We start from the raw sequence: 16787 nt of genomic DNA, 5'->3' as shown, positions 1-16787 counted from the left end.
CCCAGCCTATTAGCTTCATTTTTCTTCTCCGTCATCACCCTCCATATCTGCATTAGGTCTTTATGATGTACATCAGCTTACCCTTTCTGACATCTTTCATTTTCTCTTTGTTTCACCCTCTACCCAGGTTCTTACAACACGGCAGGGTCTGGTATGTCATTCAACACACAGGAATCCCTCCTTCAGAAACAAAGACCAGAGGGACAGACTATGAATATTCTGCCGATTCATAATTATCCATCCAGTTGCACAGTAATGGTTTTTTGACCCTCTTACATTTGTGGACAGACATATTAAGGAAAAACCAGGATACAAGATGAATGTAACCTTGGAAAAGTTGAATCTGTGACTTTTTCCCTTCTTTTCTGCCTCTGTAGCTGTTAGACATAGCAGGAAACCTCCTGGAGAGACCACTGGTAGCACAGGACACATCTGATAAATACCTGGTGCTCATCCGCATGTTCAGCGAGGACCTGGATGCCGTGAGGATGATCTACAGTCAGCATGTCCAGGAGGAGGTGGAGCATGGTAAGCTTGTTGTCACATTTGAATGGGGGACGTCTGTTACCAGAAAGGGTGCCACTCTTCTGTATTTGTTACACGTCTGCTGCGAATCCAGGGCATTCTCCAAGAGCACAACCTTCTTGCTTGAAATTCTAGACTTGGGTGATTGAAGAGTTCACTGAACTGTGCATTTCCCTGTGTCTAGGGCAGGATTGGCAGACTGACCCAGAGCAGTGAAGTCCTGACCACTGCCTCGAGTCAGTTTAGACCTCAGCATAATGTGTGAGTTGACCCTCAATCAATGTCGCCACACTGATTAATCTTTAACATACCTCAATTCCACAGTAGATTTGTACATGCCTGAGGAAAGGTTCTTATCCCTTCCAATGCCTTATCAACCATGCTTTTGGGAGGAGGAACCAGCAGGAGCCTGACAAAGGGCAGTAACACACTGAGGTTACTGTAATTCTTAGATGACCTGTCTTGTCTATTTGAAAGTCAAACACAAGTTCAGTTCAGCTTTGCAAATGTTTCTTGAGGCCTTGCTATATGCAAGGTAAATTTGTGGGCACCGCATGCAGAGGCAGGTCAGGATAAGGGAGAGAATAATTAATCCTAACAGGTGGTTCTTCAAGGAACGCGATTGGCATGAACAGAGTTATAAAGAACTGTAGCAAAACAAGATGAATTGGGCTGGGAGGTGGGAGGAAGAGTTTATGGAGATGGTGGCCTTGAGCTTGACCCTGAAAGATGGGGAGATGGACAGCCAGGGAGAAGAGGCAATGGTCTTGGATGCAAAGGCAGGAAACGGTGTGGAAGGTGACCAGTTGGACCTGCCTGAGCCAAACAAGGTATATAGAGGGAGATCAGGTCAGCCATGGAGTTTGGAGCCAGATCATGAAGTGCTCTGAGTGCCCTGTTAGGGAATCTGGAATTCATCATAAAGGCAACAGGAAATTTTCAAAAGTTTTTAAGTAATGGCATAACAGGACCACTATTTCTATAAACAGGTTTCACAGTGAGGTCATTAAGAATGGCTTCCACTTAGGAAGTCATCCCAGAAAAATCTGTTGGCCTCAGCTTTATGAGGGACCATCCTCCTGACTTCTCACAGTGGGATGCAGAGTTTGAAAACTCAAACACCTTCAGATGCATATTGAATTTCTGTTGTGCATAACAAATTATCACAACCTTAGTGGATTAAAACAACATCCATCTTTGAGCTCACAGTTGTGTAGGTCTGCAGCCCAGTTTGGTGTGCCTGCGTTCTTCACTCAGAATCTCAAGGCTGAAATCAGTCAACTGGGCCAAGTTCTCTTCTGGGGTCTCTGGGGGAAAAATCTACTTCCCAGCTCATTTTTGTTGGTAGAATCCAGTTCCTTGTGACTGCAGGACTGAGGTCTCTGTGTCTTTGTTGGCTGTCAGCCAGGGCCTGCTCTCAGAGATTAGAAGCCCTCCTGTCCCTAACCACATAGCCGCCCCATCTTCGAGCCAGTAATGGCATGTTGAATCCTTCTCATGCTTCAGATCCCTGACTTCCCCTTCTGCCAATAACCAGAGAAAACTCTTCTGTTCAAGGCCTCACCTGATTAAGTCAGGCCCACCCAGGGTCATCTCCCATTTGCCATATAAAGTAACGTCATCACAGGAGTGATATCTCATCACATTCGGTTTCCACCTATACTTAAAGAGGAGAGACTCATGCAAGGGTGAGGGTCATTGGGTGTCATCTTAGAATTTTGCCTACCATGGAAGCCAAGTAGAAAATGACAGTGTTGGACCTGGGCTGAGTGTAAGGCATCAGGGAGTGGTGGGGTCCATGGTCAACTAAAGGACAAGACCAATATTCAGCTCCTACAGTTAGTTAGAACGGGGGCTGATGGTTGCCAGATTTCCCAGTTTTATCAGAGAAGCTGGAAACTGAGGTTTTTTTTAATGAAATCTTACAATTGTTAATTTTGACAACTGATTATAAGCAAACAAACCCACTGAATGGACTGAAGTGAGAATATCCAGGCTGTGCTAACTCTGGTCAAGGGCTTCGTAATCCACATGGCCTGTCTCATACATAATCTTACTGAATTCTCACAGAAACCCTGGAAGTTAAGTGAGGAAGATATTATCCCCATTTTATATATGAAAAACCTAAGTGCCTGAGAGATTAAGTTGTCTGTTTAAGGCAGTGTGTCTTTTTTTTTTAAAACATCTTTATTGGAGTATAATTGCTTTACAATTGTGTGTTAGTTTCTGCTTTATAACAAAGTGCATCAGTTATATATATATACATATGTTCCAAGGCAGTGTGTCTTAACCCTGACTGTACAATTAGAATTATCCTGAGTGATTTCTAAAAATACTGATGACAAGTCCCCATGCAGACCAATCAAATCAGAATGGCTTGGATGGGGCCCAGGCCTCAGTGTTTCTAGAAGAGCCCCAGGTGACGCTGATGTGCAGCTGGATTGAAAGTCACAGGTGTGCAGTCAGAAAGCCAGTGAGTGGCAGAGCTGGGCTGGGAATGGCTGTCCTCTGTTGCTGTTTAGCGTTCTTCCCAAGGGCACTCTTCCTTCCCCCTTAGCAGAACTCGGTGATGTCCCAGGAATTTCCATCTCAGTGTAAGCCCAGGGTGACTTTAGCAAGTGGAGGTGGATGAGGCAAAAAGTGCAGTAAGTGGTGGGAGGTGGGGGAGTGTTCGTGAGTAGAGTGGGGCTCAGGCCTGGAGCCTCGCTTCAGTCTGCTGTGCCCTGTCCCCAGGCTTCTCCTCTGTGCATAAGAACATGCCTGCTGTGGCTGGGAGGCTCCGCTGGGCGCAGGAGCTGAGGCAGCGCATCCAGGGTCCCTTCGACAACTTCAGACGCATGACACACCCGTGAGTACCTCGTTGCTGAAAGGCAGGTTTGTTTCAGGCTTCTGCTCCCGCTCTGGATTTCAAGTATTGTGGCAACGCAACTCAGTTACTTGAGGCACAAAAATCATCTTCTTTTCTTTCCATTTCCAGCAATCAGCCAGTATCTTAGTCCATTCAGGCTGCCGTAACAGAATACTATAGACAGTGTGACTTAAGAATATCAGAAATCTCTCTCTCACAGTTCTGGAGGCTGGGAAGTCCAAGGTCAAGGTGCTGGCAGATTTGGTGTCTGTTGAAGAGGACCTGCTTCCTGACTCACAGCTGGCTGTCTTCCCACTGTGTCCTCAGATGCAGCAGGAGGGACTCAGCAGCCGTCTGGGGTCTCTTTTATATGGGCACTCATCCCATTCATGAGTACTCCACCCTCATGACCTAATCACCTCCCAAGGCACCACCTTAGGCTTCAACATATGGATTTGGGGAGGACACAGACATTCAGTTCATAGCAACCAGGTACTACTGGCCAAGCATTAACGAGATTGATACATTTGGATTGAAGAGTGGGTCCCTTGGTGTCAGGTGAGGCTTACTGGACACAGGCTCCTTTTGCTCCAGCAGAGTCCTTGTTTCCAGGGAAAAATGAGTCAGGGTTTTCAAGCTCTTTGGATTCCTCCACACATCTCCTCTGACACGACGGCTCTTTACTACCAAGGCTGCTGGAGAATAATGAAGCCCAGCATTTCCTGAAATGTGGTGTGAGGGCCTCATGTATTAGAAACCCCAGGTGCTTGCTAATGGTGCAGATTACCAGCCCTCACCCCCCACCTACTAAATCCAGATCTCAGGGCAGGGTGGTGCCTGGGATCTGCTTCCTTGGCACACTCTCCCCATGATCCAACGGTGACCAGGTTTGGAAACTATTGGCCTGCCTCACAGCTGAGTCTGGAAGCCAAGCTAGTTAGAGGCATCTGGGCTGCTAGAGCGAGAGAAGAGCTGTTGCAATACCTTGTTGAGGATGCTGCCTGGGGAAAGGCAGGCTTTCTCTGACCCCTCTTTCTAAAGACTCCATCTTGTTGAAAACACCTGGCTTTGGCAAACACAACATGTTCAGAGCAGCATTATTTACAGTGGCCAAGACATGGAAACAACCTAAGCGTCCATTGATGGATGAATGGATGAAGATGTGAGATATATATATCACATATGTAATGGAATATTATTCAGCCATAAAAAAGAAGGAAATCCTGCCATTTGCAACATGGATGGACCTTGAGGGCATTATGCTAAGTGAAATAAGGCAGAAAGAGAAAGACAAATACTATATGGTCTCACTTATATCTGGAATCTGGAAATAAGAAATAAAGCCAAACTCATAGTAAAAGAGATCAGATTTGTGGTTATCTGGTTATGGGGGGTGAGGTTTGAGGAGGAGGGTGGGGGAAATGGATGAAGGTCAAACTTTACCAACTTCCAGTTAAAAGATAAATACTGAGGATGTCAAGTACCACGATGGCTGTAGTTAGCACGGCTGCATGGTATATATAAAGGTTGTTAAGTGAGTAGATCCTAAAAGTTCTCATCACAAGAAAAAAGAAACATTTTTTTTCATTTTTTCTTGTATCTATATGAGATGATGGATGTTAACTAAACACATTGTGATCATTTTACAGTATATGTAAGTCAAGTCATGTTCTGCATCTTAAATTTACACAGTGCTGTACGTCAATTACTTCTCAATAAAACTGGAAACATTTTTTTTAAAAAAGACTAACCACTTTCAAAGGCCAGAAAGACAATGAAAGATAGCCAGGTTGTGGTCTGAAGGGAACCTCCACCACATCACCCCGTGTTGCCAAGAGGAAGAATGACTCAATGTGAGAAATCTCCCTACTGTTGGAGAGAAGCCGAAAATCTAGATTTACTTTAAAACCAGCAAGTATTCCTCTTTTCCTCAAACTCCGTACAAATCAAACAAATGTGCCCGTGAGTCAGACCTGCCCAGTGGGAGATCCGTCTGCAGTGTCTGCTCTGTCTGAGCGAGCTCTTCGTTGTGCAGGTGAAGAGACTGAGGCAGATAGAAATGAGGTGACCTGCCTGGAGTCCAAAGATAGCAAGGACAGAACTGGAACAGGCATCTGGGTCTCAGGGGTCCTCACCCAGAACTCTGCCAGGGGACCCCTCCCGCCCCAGCCATAGGAAGCTTGGCCCGGAGTCCAGCTGAGACCCCATCTTCTCAAACATGCCTCCCAGGGAGGGAGGGAGAAGATATGAGAATGGGTGGGGAGGGTGGCAGGGCTGCTGCTAGGAATGTGGCCTGCGGGAGCTGTCCTGGTCCAGCTCCCTGGAGCAGAGCTGAGGCAGCCTGCAGGAATTTACAGGGATGCTCTTGGGACCCGCGCCTGTGAGGGAGGGGGGAGGGATCGGGCAGAGGAGAAGCTGAGCTGCAGCACAGTTGCAAGTAGGCTTCAGCTCATCCGATGGGGAAGTCTGACCCTTTAGGGTTGCCTGGCCTTTGTACCCCACGTCAGCTGGTCGGTTGAAGTGGGCTGTGGGGCAGGGAGGGGCTTGACCCTGGGTGAGGAGGCAGCTCTGTCTGTTTGGCAGAGGCTGTTCTCAAAGAGGGAGGCAGCTACACTTCATCAGCCTTCCTGGTGGGGGAGATTGGGGATGGGGGGTGGTCCCGAGAGGGTGTCTGAATGGCACCCCACCACGTCCTCCACAGTTCCCATGGAAGTTCCCGTTTGTTCTAAAAATGAATTCACATTCTTGTGTATACTCTGTAATATATTTATGAATTGGTTAGTGAAATGGTTTTGATTCCTCGCCATGAAGTGAAGTAGAACCTGCAGGGAGTTTGATGCACTTATTCCTGTGACTTCTCAAGCCTCCCAGGCAAGTCCCAGGGGCCGAGGTGCAGAAGCCACTCTCTCCTCTAGCCTCGTTCTTTTCCAGATAGAAACTGAGATCTGGGGTCAGGGCTTGTCCTCGCTGTCCTGCAGACACCTCTGCTCCTTCACGAGGAAAGGGGACCGAGCGACTGGGAAAAACTCCAGGAAATCCAGTGCTTTCTCTGCAGGTGTGAGGGCTTAAATCAAAGCTCGAAGCTCGGGGGAGCCTGTGAAGATTTAAAGAGCAAATGGATTTTAAAGAATCTTTGCAATAAGCTGCCTCGTTTTGCTAGCAGAACAAACAAGATCCTCCAACACAGTTAGTGTGAAGGTTTCTGAAAATTACAGATACTTCACCAACTTTCCCAGGAGCTGGACTCTTCATTTTGTGCTGTAAAGAAGTGTCAAAACCGGGGAGCAGGTGTGGGCAAAGATGCCTCCGTGGTCCTCAGTGGACCCAGGGAAGCCTCCGAGCGTGTGTCTGCGCATGTGAGCATACAAGTGTGTGCATGTGTGTGTGTGCATGTATGTGCGTTTTGTGTGCTCAAGTTTGGGGACATAAGAGGTGGGAGGGAACCTCATATAAATGTGGCAATGAGGCAGAATATTTCTCATCACGTGCCCTAGATGGATCTCAGAGAAGGGGAATATATACATACATATTGTTACGTATATGACAATGTTTGTATATGTGTGTGGGATGTATATATATATATATATAGCTATTTTATATATGCACTGTTATATACATATATACACATATATGTTATATAGTTTTTGTTATAATGTATAACGTTACATACAGTTTTGTTCTTGAATACAGAAAACTGCAACACCTAGAATTTTTCTTGCATGTCTCAATTTCCCTCCTGGTTTTTGAAGGACTTCATTTTACACGCGCAAGACTGGCTCAGCCAGGGTGAGGGCGTTGGCGGAGCCCTGGCAGGGAGAGGCTGTCCTCCTGTCACCTGGGCGCTGACTGCATTTGGGAAAGTGCAGATGCCCTCTAGTGGCCGGTGGCAGATGTTCAGGAAGAAGAGTGCAGGCTCATTTAGGGGCCTTTGGAAACTTGCCCAGGAAGCTATTCAGCCTCCTCTTTATAAGCTGCAGTTTGTTACTCAGATCATTATTTTCACTTCTTCTAATTCGATGTCATTTTTTTCCTCTCTTTTGTATGGGTAGTTGCATGGAATCTGCCGAAGGAAAGCGCATGATACAAAAATATGAAGAAATGCTCTCATTGTTGGAAAAGTAAGTAGTTTCCGGGACTAGATCGTTCTGCAAATGCAGAGCCCCCACCATGCCCTCTGCAATTCTGAGTTTGTGCACATTTCTCTGTGGCAGTGAAGTGTCGCTCTGTGTTTTATGTTATAACCACAATATCTGTGAGTACAGTGCTTCAGGGTTGCAAACAGCAGGTCTCCGGGGAATGCAGCTCTAGTCTGGAAATGAGCACTTTTCCAGTGCAGGTTTGTTGGGAACGTGAACTCGGCAGAGCTAGAAGTGGGGCGCTCCTCATGGCACCCCGAGATCAGTGTCATGGAAAATCTCAGCAGCTACTCGCTAAGCAGAAATTGACAGTTGGTGCCGCACAAAGAGACAATAAGTTTAAAAAATACTTCCTGCATCCTTTGACAGAGAAAGCATAAGAACGAAGATTTTACATGGGTTCATAGTTGTTCCTTCTTTAAAGCTGCAGTCAGTCTTTTGGGGGAGCAGGGTCCAGACACAGTCTGTGTCTTGCCTTGTAATCTTCTCCTGATTCAGAAGAGGAGCACCGTACACATTATGATTATAATTATAGTTATGATCACACTTAGCATTGTGGAGACATCTTAGCTGGCAGCACCTCCACCTGCCAGGTCACCCAAGTTCTACCCTTTCGACTTCCCAAAAATTTGAAGCTTCCCAGAGCTTCAAATCTGTCCCCTCCTCTCTGCACCCACCACCCACATTTCACCAGAGACTAGAGCCTCTCGGGCCTGAACTGCTGCAGTGGCTTCCTAAGAGCCTCTCTGCTCTGGACCTGTGCCCCTCAGCGCCCACACTGTCACCAAATCCCCTTTCCTCACATCCCCTGTCGGGGAGGCCTCTCAGTGTCTCCCACCAGCTCCTTTTTACCGTGACCCAAAACGTGCTCCCTGATGCCTGGGCCCTTGCCCTCTCCTCCCTCAGGTGCAATGTCTACTCACTCTCCCCAGCGCACCATCTGCTGCTCCCTGCCTCAACCTTCGTCCACACTGCTGCTCCTGCCCGGAACACTCACTCCCCCTCACTGCCCAGCTGCTGCTCATCCTGAGACTCAGTCAAGCATCGCTTCAGCCCCTCCTCCGTGAGACCCTCCCTGGCATCCTCCTCATCACCCCCACCCACCCACCTACCTCTGCCATTCAAAGCCTAATGCCCAGTACATCTGCCTGGGATTGTACTTGCTGCATCCTCTGTTGACCCGTGGTTGCATCACTAGCTGCGTTTACCATGGGATGTTTATTCATCGTTTTATCTCCCAAGCCCAACACATCAATGTGTAATGACTGAACAGTGAATGTCCGTGAGCCACGTGAAGATTAGCGTGAGAACAAATCTTACCCAATAAATTCTTCCAACATTTACTAGGACTAATCACCACTTCCCTTATCCTCCCAGAAGATCGCATGGAGTCTCTCTTTCTGCTCTCCTCTGATTTAAGCTTTGCCACCTTTAGGAAATGAGGGGTTACCTGCAGGAGCTGACTTGCCCGGCTGAGTCAATGACTCTGACTTAAGAATGTATTCAGGTATTTCACTAATAGCATCTTCAGTTCCTGAGATATATGTATTAAAGATAGATAGATAGATGGATGGTTGGATTAGATAGATAGGTAGCTATAGAGATGTTATATATATACATATATAGCTATGTCATTTATGTTATATATATCTATATAGAGAGATGTATCTTCAGTTAATCATTGCCAGGCATTGGGGAGCTGGGAGGGTGCTCATGAGGTGACCGTCATCTCTGATCCTCACAGGTATGAGACAAGACTCTACGAGGACTGGTGTCAAACAGTATCAGAGAAGTCGCAGTACAACCTTTCCCGGCCACTTCTGAAACGTGATCCAGAGACAAAGCAGATCACTGTCAACTTTAGCCCACAGGTAAGTCCAAAGACAGTAACTTCCTCTTGGTTTCTGAAGAGTTTCATTTGACTCTGCTGATTTCAAAGGCAAAAAGTCTTTCTATAAGAATATGCAAAAGCTGCTCAAAAGAACTTGTACCCTGGATTTCTTTTTTGGGATAAATCTTAGGATGTAGTGTTTTCTTAAGTTGTCCACTGTTCACATTTTTCTCCAGGGTCAGCCAGTATATTTGCTTTGATTTTGCACAACAGAAAATATTGCAAAATATCACTTGGTACCATAGTGATACCGTTTGGTACCATAGTCAACCGGGCCTACCTTGAATACACACTGCGGGTGAAGGCTGTTGACTAGATGCTAGAGGGCCAACCAAGTGTAACCTGGTTCCTGACTTCCAAGAGCCCACAAGCTAGTTAGAAGCCAGAATCTCAACATGCAAAAGTCTAGTTTCATTAGGTAGCATATGATAAATCTCCAAGGAGTAGCTTTGGAAATGAGACTAGATTATTGGTTCTCAACCAAGGCAATTTTGTCCCCAAAATGGAGACATTTTTGGTTGTCAAACGTGAAGGGGGTGCCAGTAGCACATGGTGTAAGTAGATACAAACTTCCTACAATGAACAGGACAGCACCCCACAGCAAAGAGTTTTTTGTCCCAAACTGTCAATGGTTCTGAGGTTGAGAAACCCTGCTTTAAATAGAAAGGGTAGAAAACCAGTGGGCTGTAGCAGCCATGGAAAGCTTAATGCTGGAGAAAACTATAACCAAAAGCAAGCCCACATCAGGATGTACATCATTCAGCTTAAAAATTGAAGAAAGGTATTGGCCACACCAAGCTAAAGGCAGTCTCCTTTCTGTCTCCTAAAGTTCTGTCTTGATGGCATCTTCCATAGGAATGTAGTGTAGAAAGAGGTGAAAGCTAAGCTGACAGAATATTGGTTTCTTTTGAGATAATTCCAGTTTAAGTAGAACATCAATTCCCCCTAGAATAAAAGTCAACAAAGGGAGTTGGAGGGTTCGTTTCTTCACTTTGGCAAGACGAGTCTGAGGTTGAACTCATTAAATCCTTGGAGTAATTTTATCAGCATTCGCTTTGAGCAGTATTGAATATTAAATGCCCAAAGAGTTGAGTACCTGGATTACCAACTAGGCTGCAGTCCAGATGGTATAATTGTAGTAATTAAGTCCTTGGTGTAAGACAGTATTGCAGATGGGCCCTCGTCTATATGCTCCGAAGACAAGGTCTCTGTCTGCTTCCATGTGCAGCACATGGTGGGTGCTTTACAGGTGTTTGTAGGTGATCGAAGGGAAAGGAGGAAGAGGAAAGGGGTGAGAAAAGAAAAGTGGAGGGAGATACATACCTAAATTATAATGTGAGTCAGGGGGAGACGGCTACAAACACAACAAGTCAGAGAAGGGCTACGAATATCCCTTGGCTTCCAACCTCAAGCAAAGTGGCAACAGCTACGCTATGAAGAATGAACAGTAACACATCTGTCTTTCTAGAGGAACATGATCAAAGATTTGACCAGGATAAGAATTGTATGGGTTAAAAACATATATATATATATATATATATATATATATATATATGTAGTAATTTGTTATATATTAAATAATTTATTTAAATTATTTAAAATTTTCTATTGTTGGACATTTAAATATTTTCTAGTTTTATCAATTTGTATTTCATTGATTCTAGGACACACACGGGTTTTTTATATCTTAATATCTCTGAAAATAGCATGTGTTTATAGTTAAATAAACCACATTTTTTTCTTCCTTAGGTGAAATACTAAAATATTTCTGAATCTGACATAAAATACTACTGATATAAAATACTACTGACATAAAATTTTTGACATAAAATACTACTGAATCTTACCATTAATGGCATCTTATATTTGGATAAAATATGTTATAAATAATGCTACAATGAGCATCTTTAGTTATTACTGCACTGTATTTCTTTGGGATAAATGCCTAGAAAGGGGATTGCTGGGCTAAAGGGTGCTCACATTTTGAGAGTTTTAGCATATTTTATCAATTTGCTCTTCAGAAAGATGTAACTCAGGCATTCTCCTGCCAGCAAGATATCATTCATTTCTTCAAATCACTTCTAACCTGTTGAACCAAAAAATATGTAATATCTCAATGTTGTTTTAATTTGCATTTATTTGACCACTAGTAAAGTAGAAAGTTTTTCATGTGTTCATTGGACATTTATCTTTCTTCTCCTGTGAATTGCTTGTTCATATCCGTTGCCCACTTTTGAGTGAAAGTGCTCTCTTTTCCTATGAATTTGTCAGACTATTTGTGAAATATCTGTCAGATATTAAGAAATCTGTTGCAAGTATTTTTATCTGTTGAAGTGTGGCATTTTATTATGTGTATGATATTTTATGCATATAAATTTTATCTTTTATTTTCTGGTTGTACATTTGGAATGGTCTTCTCTACTTCAATATTATATAAATCGTCCACATTTTTTTCATTTTTTGTTTTCATTTTTTACATTTAAATTTTTAATATCTATCTTGCGCTTATTTCAATATAAACTCGGAGGCTAAGGTCATTTCCCTGCTAAAGGATTAGCATTTGTCTTAACCCTGAGTAGGGTTATCTGGGCAGGAACGAAGAGCTGGCCCAGAGCCACTGGAAGGAGAGTTGGGAGCCCAGTTGTCTTTTCCTTCTCAGAGAAGATTTAAGGAACCAGTAGGAGCAGAAGTTGAGAAAGGACCCAGAAGGCCCTTGGGCCCCTGGGGTTTCCCAGTCCTGATCGATACGGCTGCTATTCGCTGCCACTGAACTACAGCCACTTATGTCGATTCTTTTCTCCAGCTGATTTCCGTGCTGAAAGAAATGAGTTATCTTCAATCCCAGCAGATGACGCACATCCCTGAGACAGCAGCAGCTATGTTCTCCTCCAGGGAATTCTATCGGCAGCTTGTGGCTAAATTGGAGTTGATGGCAAATTGGTACAACAAGGTTATGAAAACTCTGCTAGAGGTGGAATTTCCATTAGTGCAGGAAGAGCTGCAAAATATCGATCTCTGCCTGAGAGCTGCAGAGGAGACTCTGAGCTGGAAAACAGAAGGTAACAGGAGACCACCTGGGGTCTGGGGAAAGGTTGGAAGTCAAGATTCTAATAAAGTTGGTAGAACCTCACTTCATTCCCCGGTTAATCTGATCTGGGTTTGAAGCACGAGTCTGTCCTCTCAGATATGCGCCCGACATAGAGAAGACAATGAGGAACGGCGTCCCTCTTCCGCCTCCTCTGTGTGCCTGGGAGGTTTAGACAGCTTTGCTGCCACGCTCTGGGGAATTTTCATGAACTCTCCCACAGTCTCCAGCATATACTGAGCACTCCATGGAGGAGGATTTTTACTACATTATCATTGTTACTTACTTTTCTTAACTGGACCATAAACATCTTAAATGAGGGAACTATGCATTTACTTTTCTTGTATCCTCCAGCGCAATTCAATAAACTTTCATTGACTGATTAACATGTACAGGGCACCATGTGCAGGACTGTGAGGAGAATATGAAATACAGGGGATGTGACCCCTACCTTCAAAGAGCTCATAACCAAGGCCATAACCAGGGTCATGGTAAGGGGTGGCTTTTTGTTGCAACTAGGAAGGAAAAGGCTCTGATGATTACAAACTAACCTGTGCAGAAAAGTCTTATAAAACCCACAGGTATTAAATCCCTATGTTTCATAGCAACCAGACCTTTCGCTCTACCACTGTAAGCTATTTCAATTAATTCTATCTCTTTTGGGGAACAGGCATTTGGGATTATGTCATTCAGATCACCAATAGTATTCATGATCTTGAACAAAGAGTTCAGAAAACGAAAGACAACGTGGAAGAGATTCAAAACATCATGAAAACATGGGCGTCGCCAATGTTTAAGAGAAAAGATGGGAAAAAGGAATGCCTTCTCTCCATGGATGATCAGCGTGATCGAATGGAAGAATATTACAGTCTTATCAAAGAATCTGGCTTTAAGATTCATGCCCTTGTGCAGGTAATAACCAGCCTCTCAGACACACATACCACCAGTACAGGGAAAGCATCATGAAGTGTGTTTGGGTGCTAGAAGTGATTTGGAAATTAGAACAATCAGTAGATGCTGTGTCTTCTGCAGTCAGGGATAGAAGTTAAAACTGATAGCAAAAGAGCTAAAACTAATGGATGGGGAGTATGTCAAGTCTCATTCTGGTATCAGTGTGTCAAAGTTAATACGATCTTAATAGTGACACCACTTAGTCGTCACACGACTTAACATCCCGCACCAAACCCCTAGGGGGTAGAAGGAGATGCCAAGGACAGAATCCTAATTTATCCACTGCACTAACCACCCCGAACTCGTCCACACAACCTAGTGTGACCCTGCAGCATCATCCTCATAACCTAGCTCTGCAGAGCCTGGAGATATGCAAGATGACTGTGGTGTCGCTGATGCACTGGGTAAAGAGAAGGAAAAATGCAGAGTGCTACCCTTCATGCAGGAAGGCTCTGCCCTGCTTTGTGATCAGGGCAAACCTTGTGTCTCATCATCCAAGGCTGGATGAGGGAAAAGAGCTATAAATGGCCACCAGCTCCAGCCCTACTGAAGTAGCCATGGGGTAGTTCTCCTGGGTTGATCTCATGCACAGAGTCAGTAATGAATCACAGTTGTTATCTTTGGGTTTTCTGTGGGTTGAAACACAATAAAATGTTGTACTTTTGACCTTTTAAATTTTCTTTATCTGTTTTCTAGCTTATTAATTTCTGTTCTTTATCATTTCTTTCTTTCTAGTTAATTTGGGGTTAGTTTGCTTCTCCTTTTTGTCTAGCCTATAAGGGTTGAAACTTAAGAGTATTGATTTCAAGCCTTTCTTCCTTTCTAATGCAAGCATTTGATGATATAAATTTCCCTCTTAGCAGTGCTTCAGTTGCAATCACAAATTTGATCTGCCTCATTTTCATTATCATTCAGTTTTAATTATTTTTCTCTTGCGATTTGTTCTTCAACTCATTGGTCGTTTAGAAGTATGTTGTTTAATTTCCACATATTTAGGTCGTCTCTGGATAGCTTAATGAAATTGTTATCTAGTTTAATTCCATTATGGGCAGAGAAAATACTCTGTAAGATTTCATTTGTTTAGAATTCATCAAATCTTGTTCTGTGATGTAGAATGTGGTCTATGTTATTGGATGTTCCTTGTGCAATTGACAATGTTTATTCTTCCATTGTTGGGTGTGACGTTCTATAAAATATCAATTAGTTCAAAGTGGTTGATAGTATTGTTCAGATCGTCTATATGATTTCGCAGTTTTTTTGTCTATTTGTTCTACCAGTTACTGAAGCTTAGAATGTTAAAATCTCCACCTATGATTTTGGATTTGTCTGTTTTATCCTTTAGTTCTTTCAGATTTTTCATCAGGTATTTGAAGCTCTGTTAGTAGATGCAAACACATTTATAATTACTGTAACTTCCTGATGAATTGGCCATTTTATCACTATGAAATTATTTTTATTTCTAATAATACTCCCTTGTCTTGAAGTCTTTTTTTCTGATAATTCTATTGCCTTTCTTCCAGATTCACTATTCCTACTTTATGCATTGTCCATCTTTTTCCACCCTTTCACATCCAACCTATTTGCTTCTTTGGATTCAAATTTCTTCTCTTATAGACAGCATCTAGTAGAAACTTACTTTTCTACATCTAACAACTTTGCCTGTTAGTTGAAATTTTTAGGTCATTACACTTAATGTAATCATTGATATGGTTGGATTTAGCACCACTGTTTTGCTATTTGTTTTCCATTGGCTTCATCTCTTTTTTGTTCCTCTGCTCTTCCTTTCCCACCTTCTTGTTATTAATTGTATATTTTCTAGTATTGTATTTTCATCTCTCAATTGGCATTTCAGCCTTTACCTTGTTGCATCACACTTGCAGTGGTTGTTCTAAGTTTTAGTAGGTCTCTTGAACTAATCACAATCTACTTAGAGTTTTCCCATGAAATACAGGAACCTAGCAACAATTCAAACCGCCCAGGAATCTTTTGTAGTGTTGGTGTGTGTGCGTGTGTGTGTTGGTGTGTGTGTATAATATACCCCACAACAGAGTATTATAATTTTTTGTTTTAAAAGCTTTGGGGAAAATATTTATAGAGTTTTGTATTTACCCACATAGTCACCATTTCCAGATTTGTTTTTCCTTTTTGTAGAACTAAGTTACCATCTATGGTCATTTCTCTTCAGCCAGAAGAGCTTCCTCTAGTATGTCTTGCAGTTTAGGTCTGCTGATAACATGGTCTCTCAGTTTTTGTTTATCTGAAAATGTCCTTATTTCACCTTTGTTTTTGAAGAAGAGTTTCACAGAATATAAAATTCAGTGTAGACAGTTCTATTTTCCTTTCAGAAGTCATTTCATTGTCTTCTACCCTCTAAGGTTTCTGATGAGAAGCCAGTGTACTGTGTATCTTTGTTCCCCTTTTTTCTCAGGCTCCTTTTAATAGATTCTTTTCAAATAAATTCTTTGTATTTTTTTCCATTCAACTACGATGTGCCTAAATAAGTTTTCTTTATATTCAGCCTGCTTGGAGTTTGTGAGGTTTTAAATCTGTTTTTCACCAAATTGGGGGGTGGTGGTGGTGGTTAATCAAATTACAACATTCTTGTCTAATAATTCCAACATCTATTTTATTTTCTGAGTCCTTTTTTTAATGTGAAGGAAGTTTATTTTTGTGTCACATAAGTCGAAGGAGTAGGCATTCCAGGATTGGTGTGGCAGCTATTTTCTGAGTCTGTTCTTAGTGATTATTTTCTCTCTTGGTTAAATGTCACATTTTCCTGCTTCTTCGCATGTCTAGTAATTTTTTATTATATTCTAGTCATGTTGGATGCCACTTTAGAATCTGGATGTTATTTCCCTTTAAAGAGTTTGTGGTTTTGTTTCGTCAGGCAGTTAACTCACTGGTGGGTCAGCTTGATCCTGTTGAAGCTTTATGTTAAGCTTCCTTAGGGAGAGTCTAAAGAGGCTTTGCTCTAGAATAGAGCTCTAATTCTAAAGCATTGCATTTCTGGAGTCTCAACTGAAGTCCTGGGTTATCTGTGAGGTCTTTTCATTATTTCTGATAGAACACAAACATCTTCCAGCACTATATGACCTTCACAAACTCCATTCAGCTTAGAGCCCCCAGTAACTGTTCTCTGCCAGGCCTTGCAGAATCTTGCCCTAAATATGTACAGCTTAATCCTCAGTCAGAGATTCAAAAGGACTCAGCAACCTCAGCAGTCCCAAACCCCCATTTCTGTCTTTTCTGCCCAGCAGGAACGATGCTCTAATTGAGGTCCACTTTCCTATGCCATGGTTTGGAAAGTGCCTCTAGGTAGAAAGCCAGGTAGTTGTGAAGCTCACCTTGAAT

At 43.0% G+C, this 16787-nt stretch overlaps 1 protein-coding gene across 1 annotated transcript in view; it reads left to right on the top strand.

The window, feature by feature from the left end:
• The window catches only part of DNAH9 (dynein axonemal heavy chain 9), a 300193-nt gene that overhangs the window by 32253 nt on the left and 251153 nt on the right, over nt 1-16787 (top strand). The window contains exons 9-14 of the mRNA XM_079903920.1: nt 378-528; nt 3259-3373; nt 7423-7491; nt 9254-9380; nt 12204-12459; nt 13156-13397. Coding sequence (XP_079760046.1) covers nt 378-528; nt 3259-3373; nt 7423-7491; nt 9254-9380; nt 12204-12459; nt 13156-13397 — 960 coding nt within the window. The remainder of the gene's footprint in view (nt 1-377; nt 529-3258; nt 3374-7422; nt 7492-9253; nt 9381-12203; nt 12460-13155; nt 13398-16787) is intronic.

This window comes from Stenella coeruleoalba (genome assembly GCF_951394435.1).
Source record: "Stenella coeruleoalba genome assembly, chromosome: 19".
In the NCBI taxonomy this organism is placed as follows: domain Eukaryota; kingdom Metazoa; phylum Chordata; class Mammalia; order Artiodactyla; family Delphinidae; genus Stenella; species Stenella coeruleoalba.
Note: the sequence above shows the minus strand (reverse complement) of the source record. Positions and strands in the feature narration are given on the sequence as shown.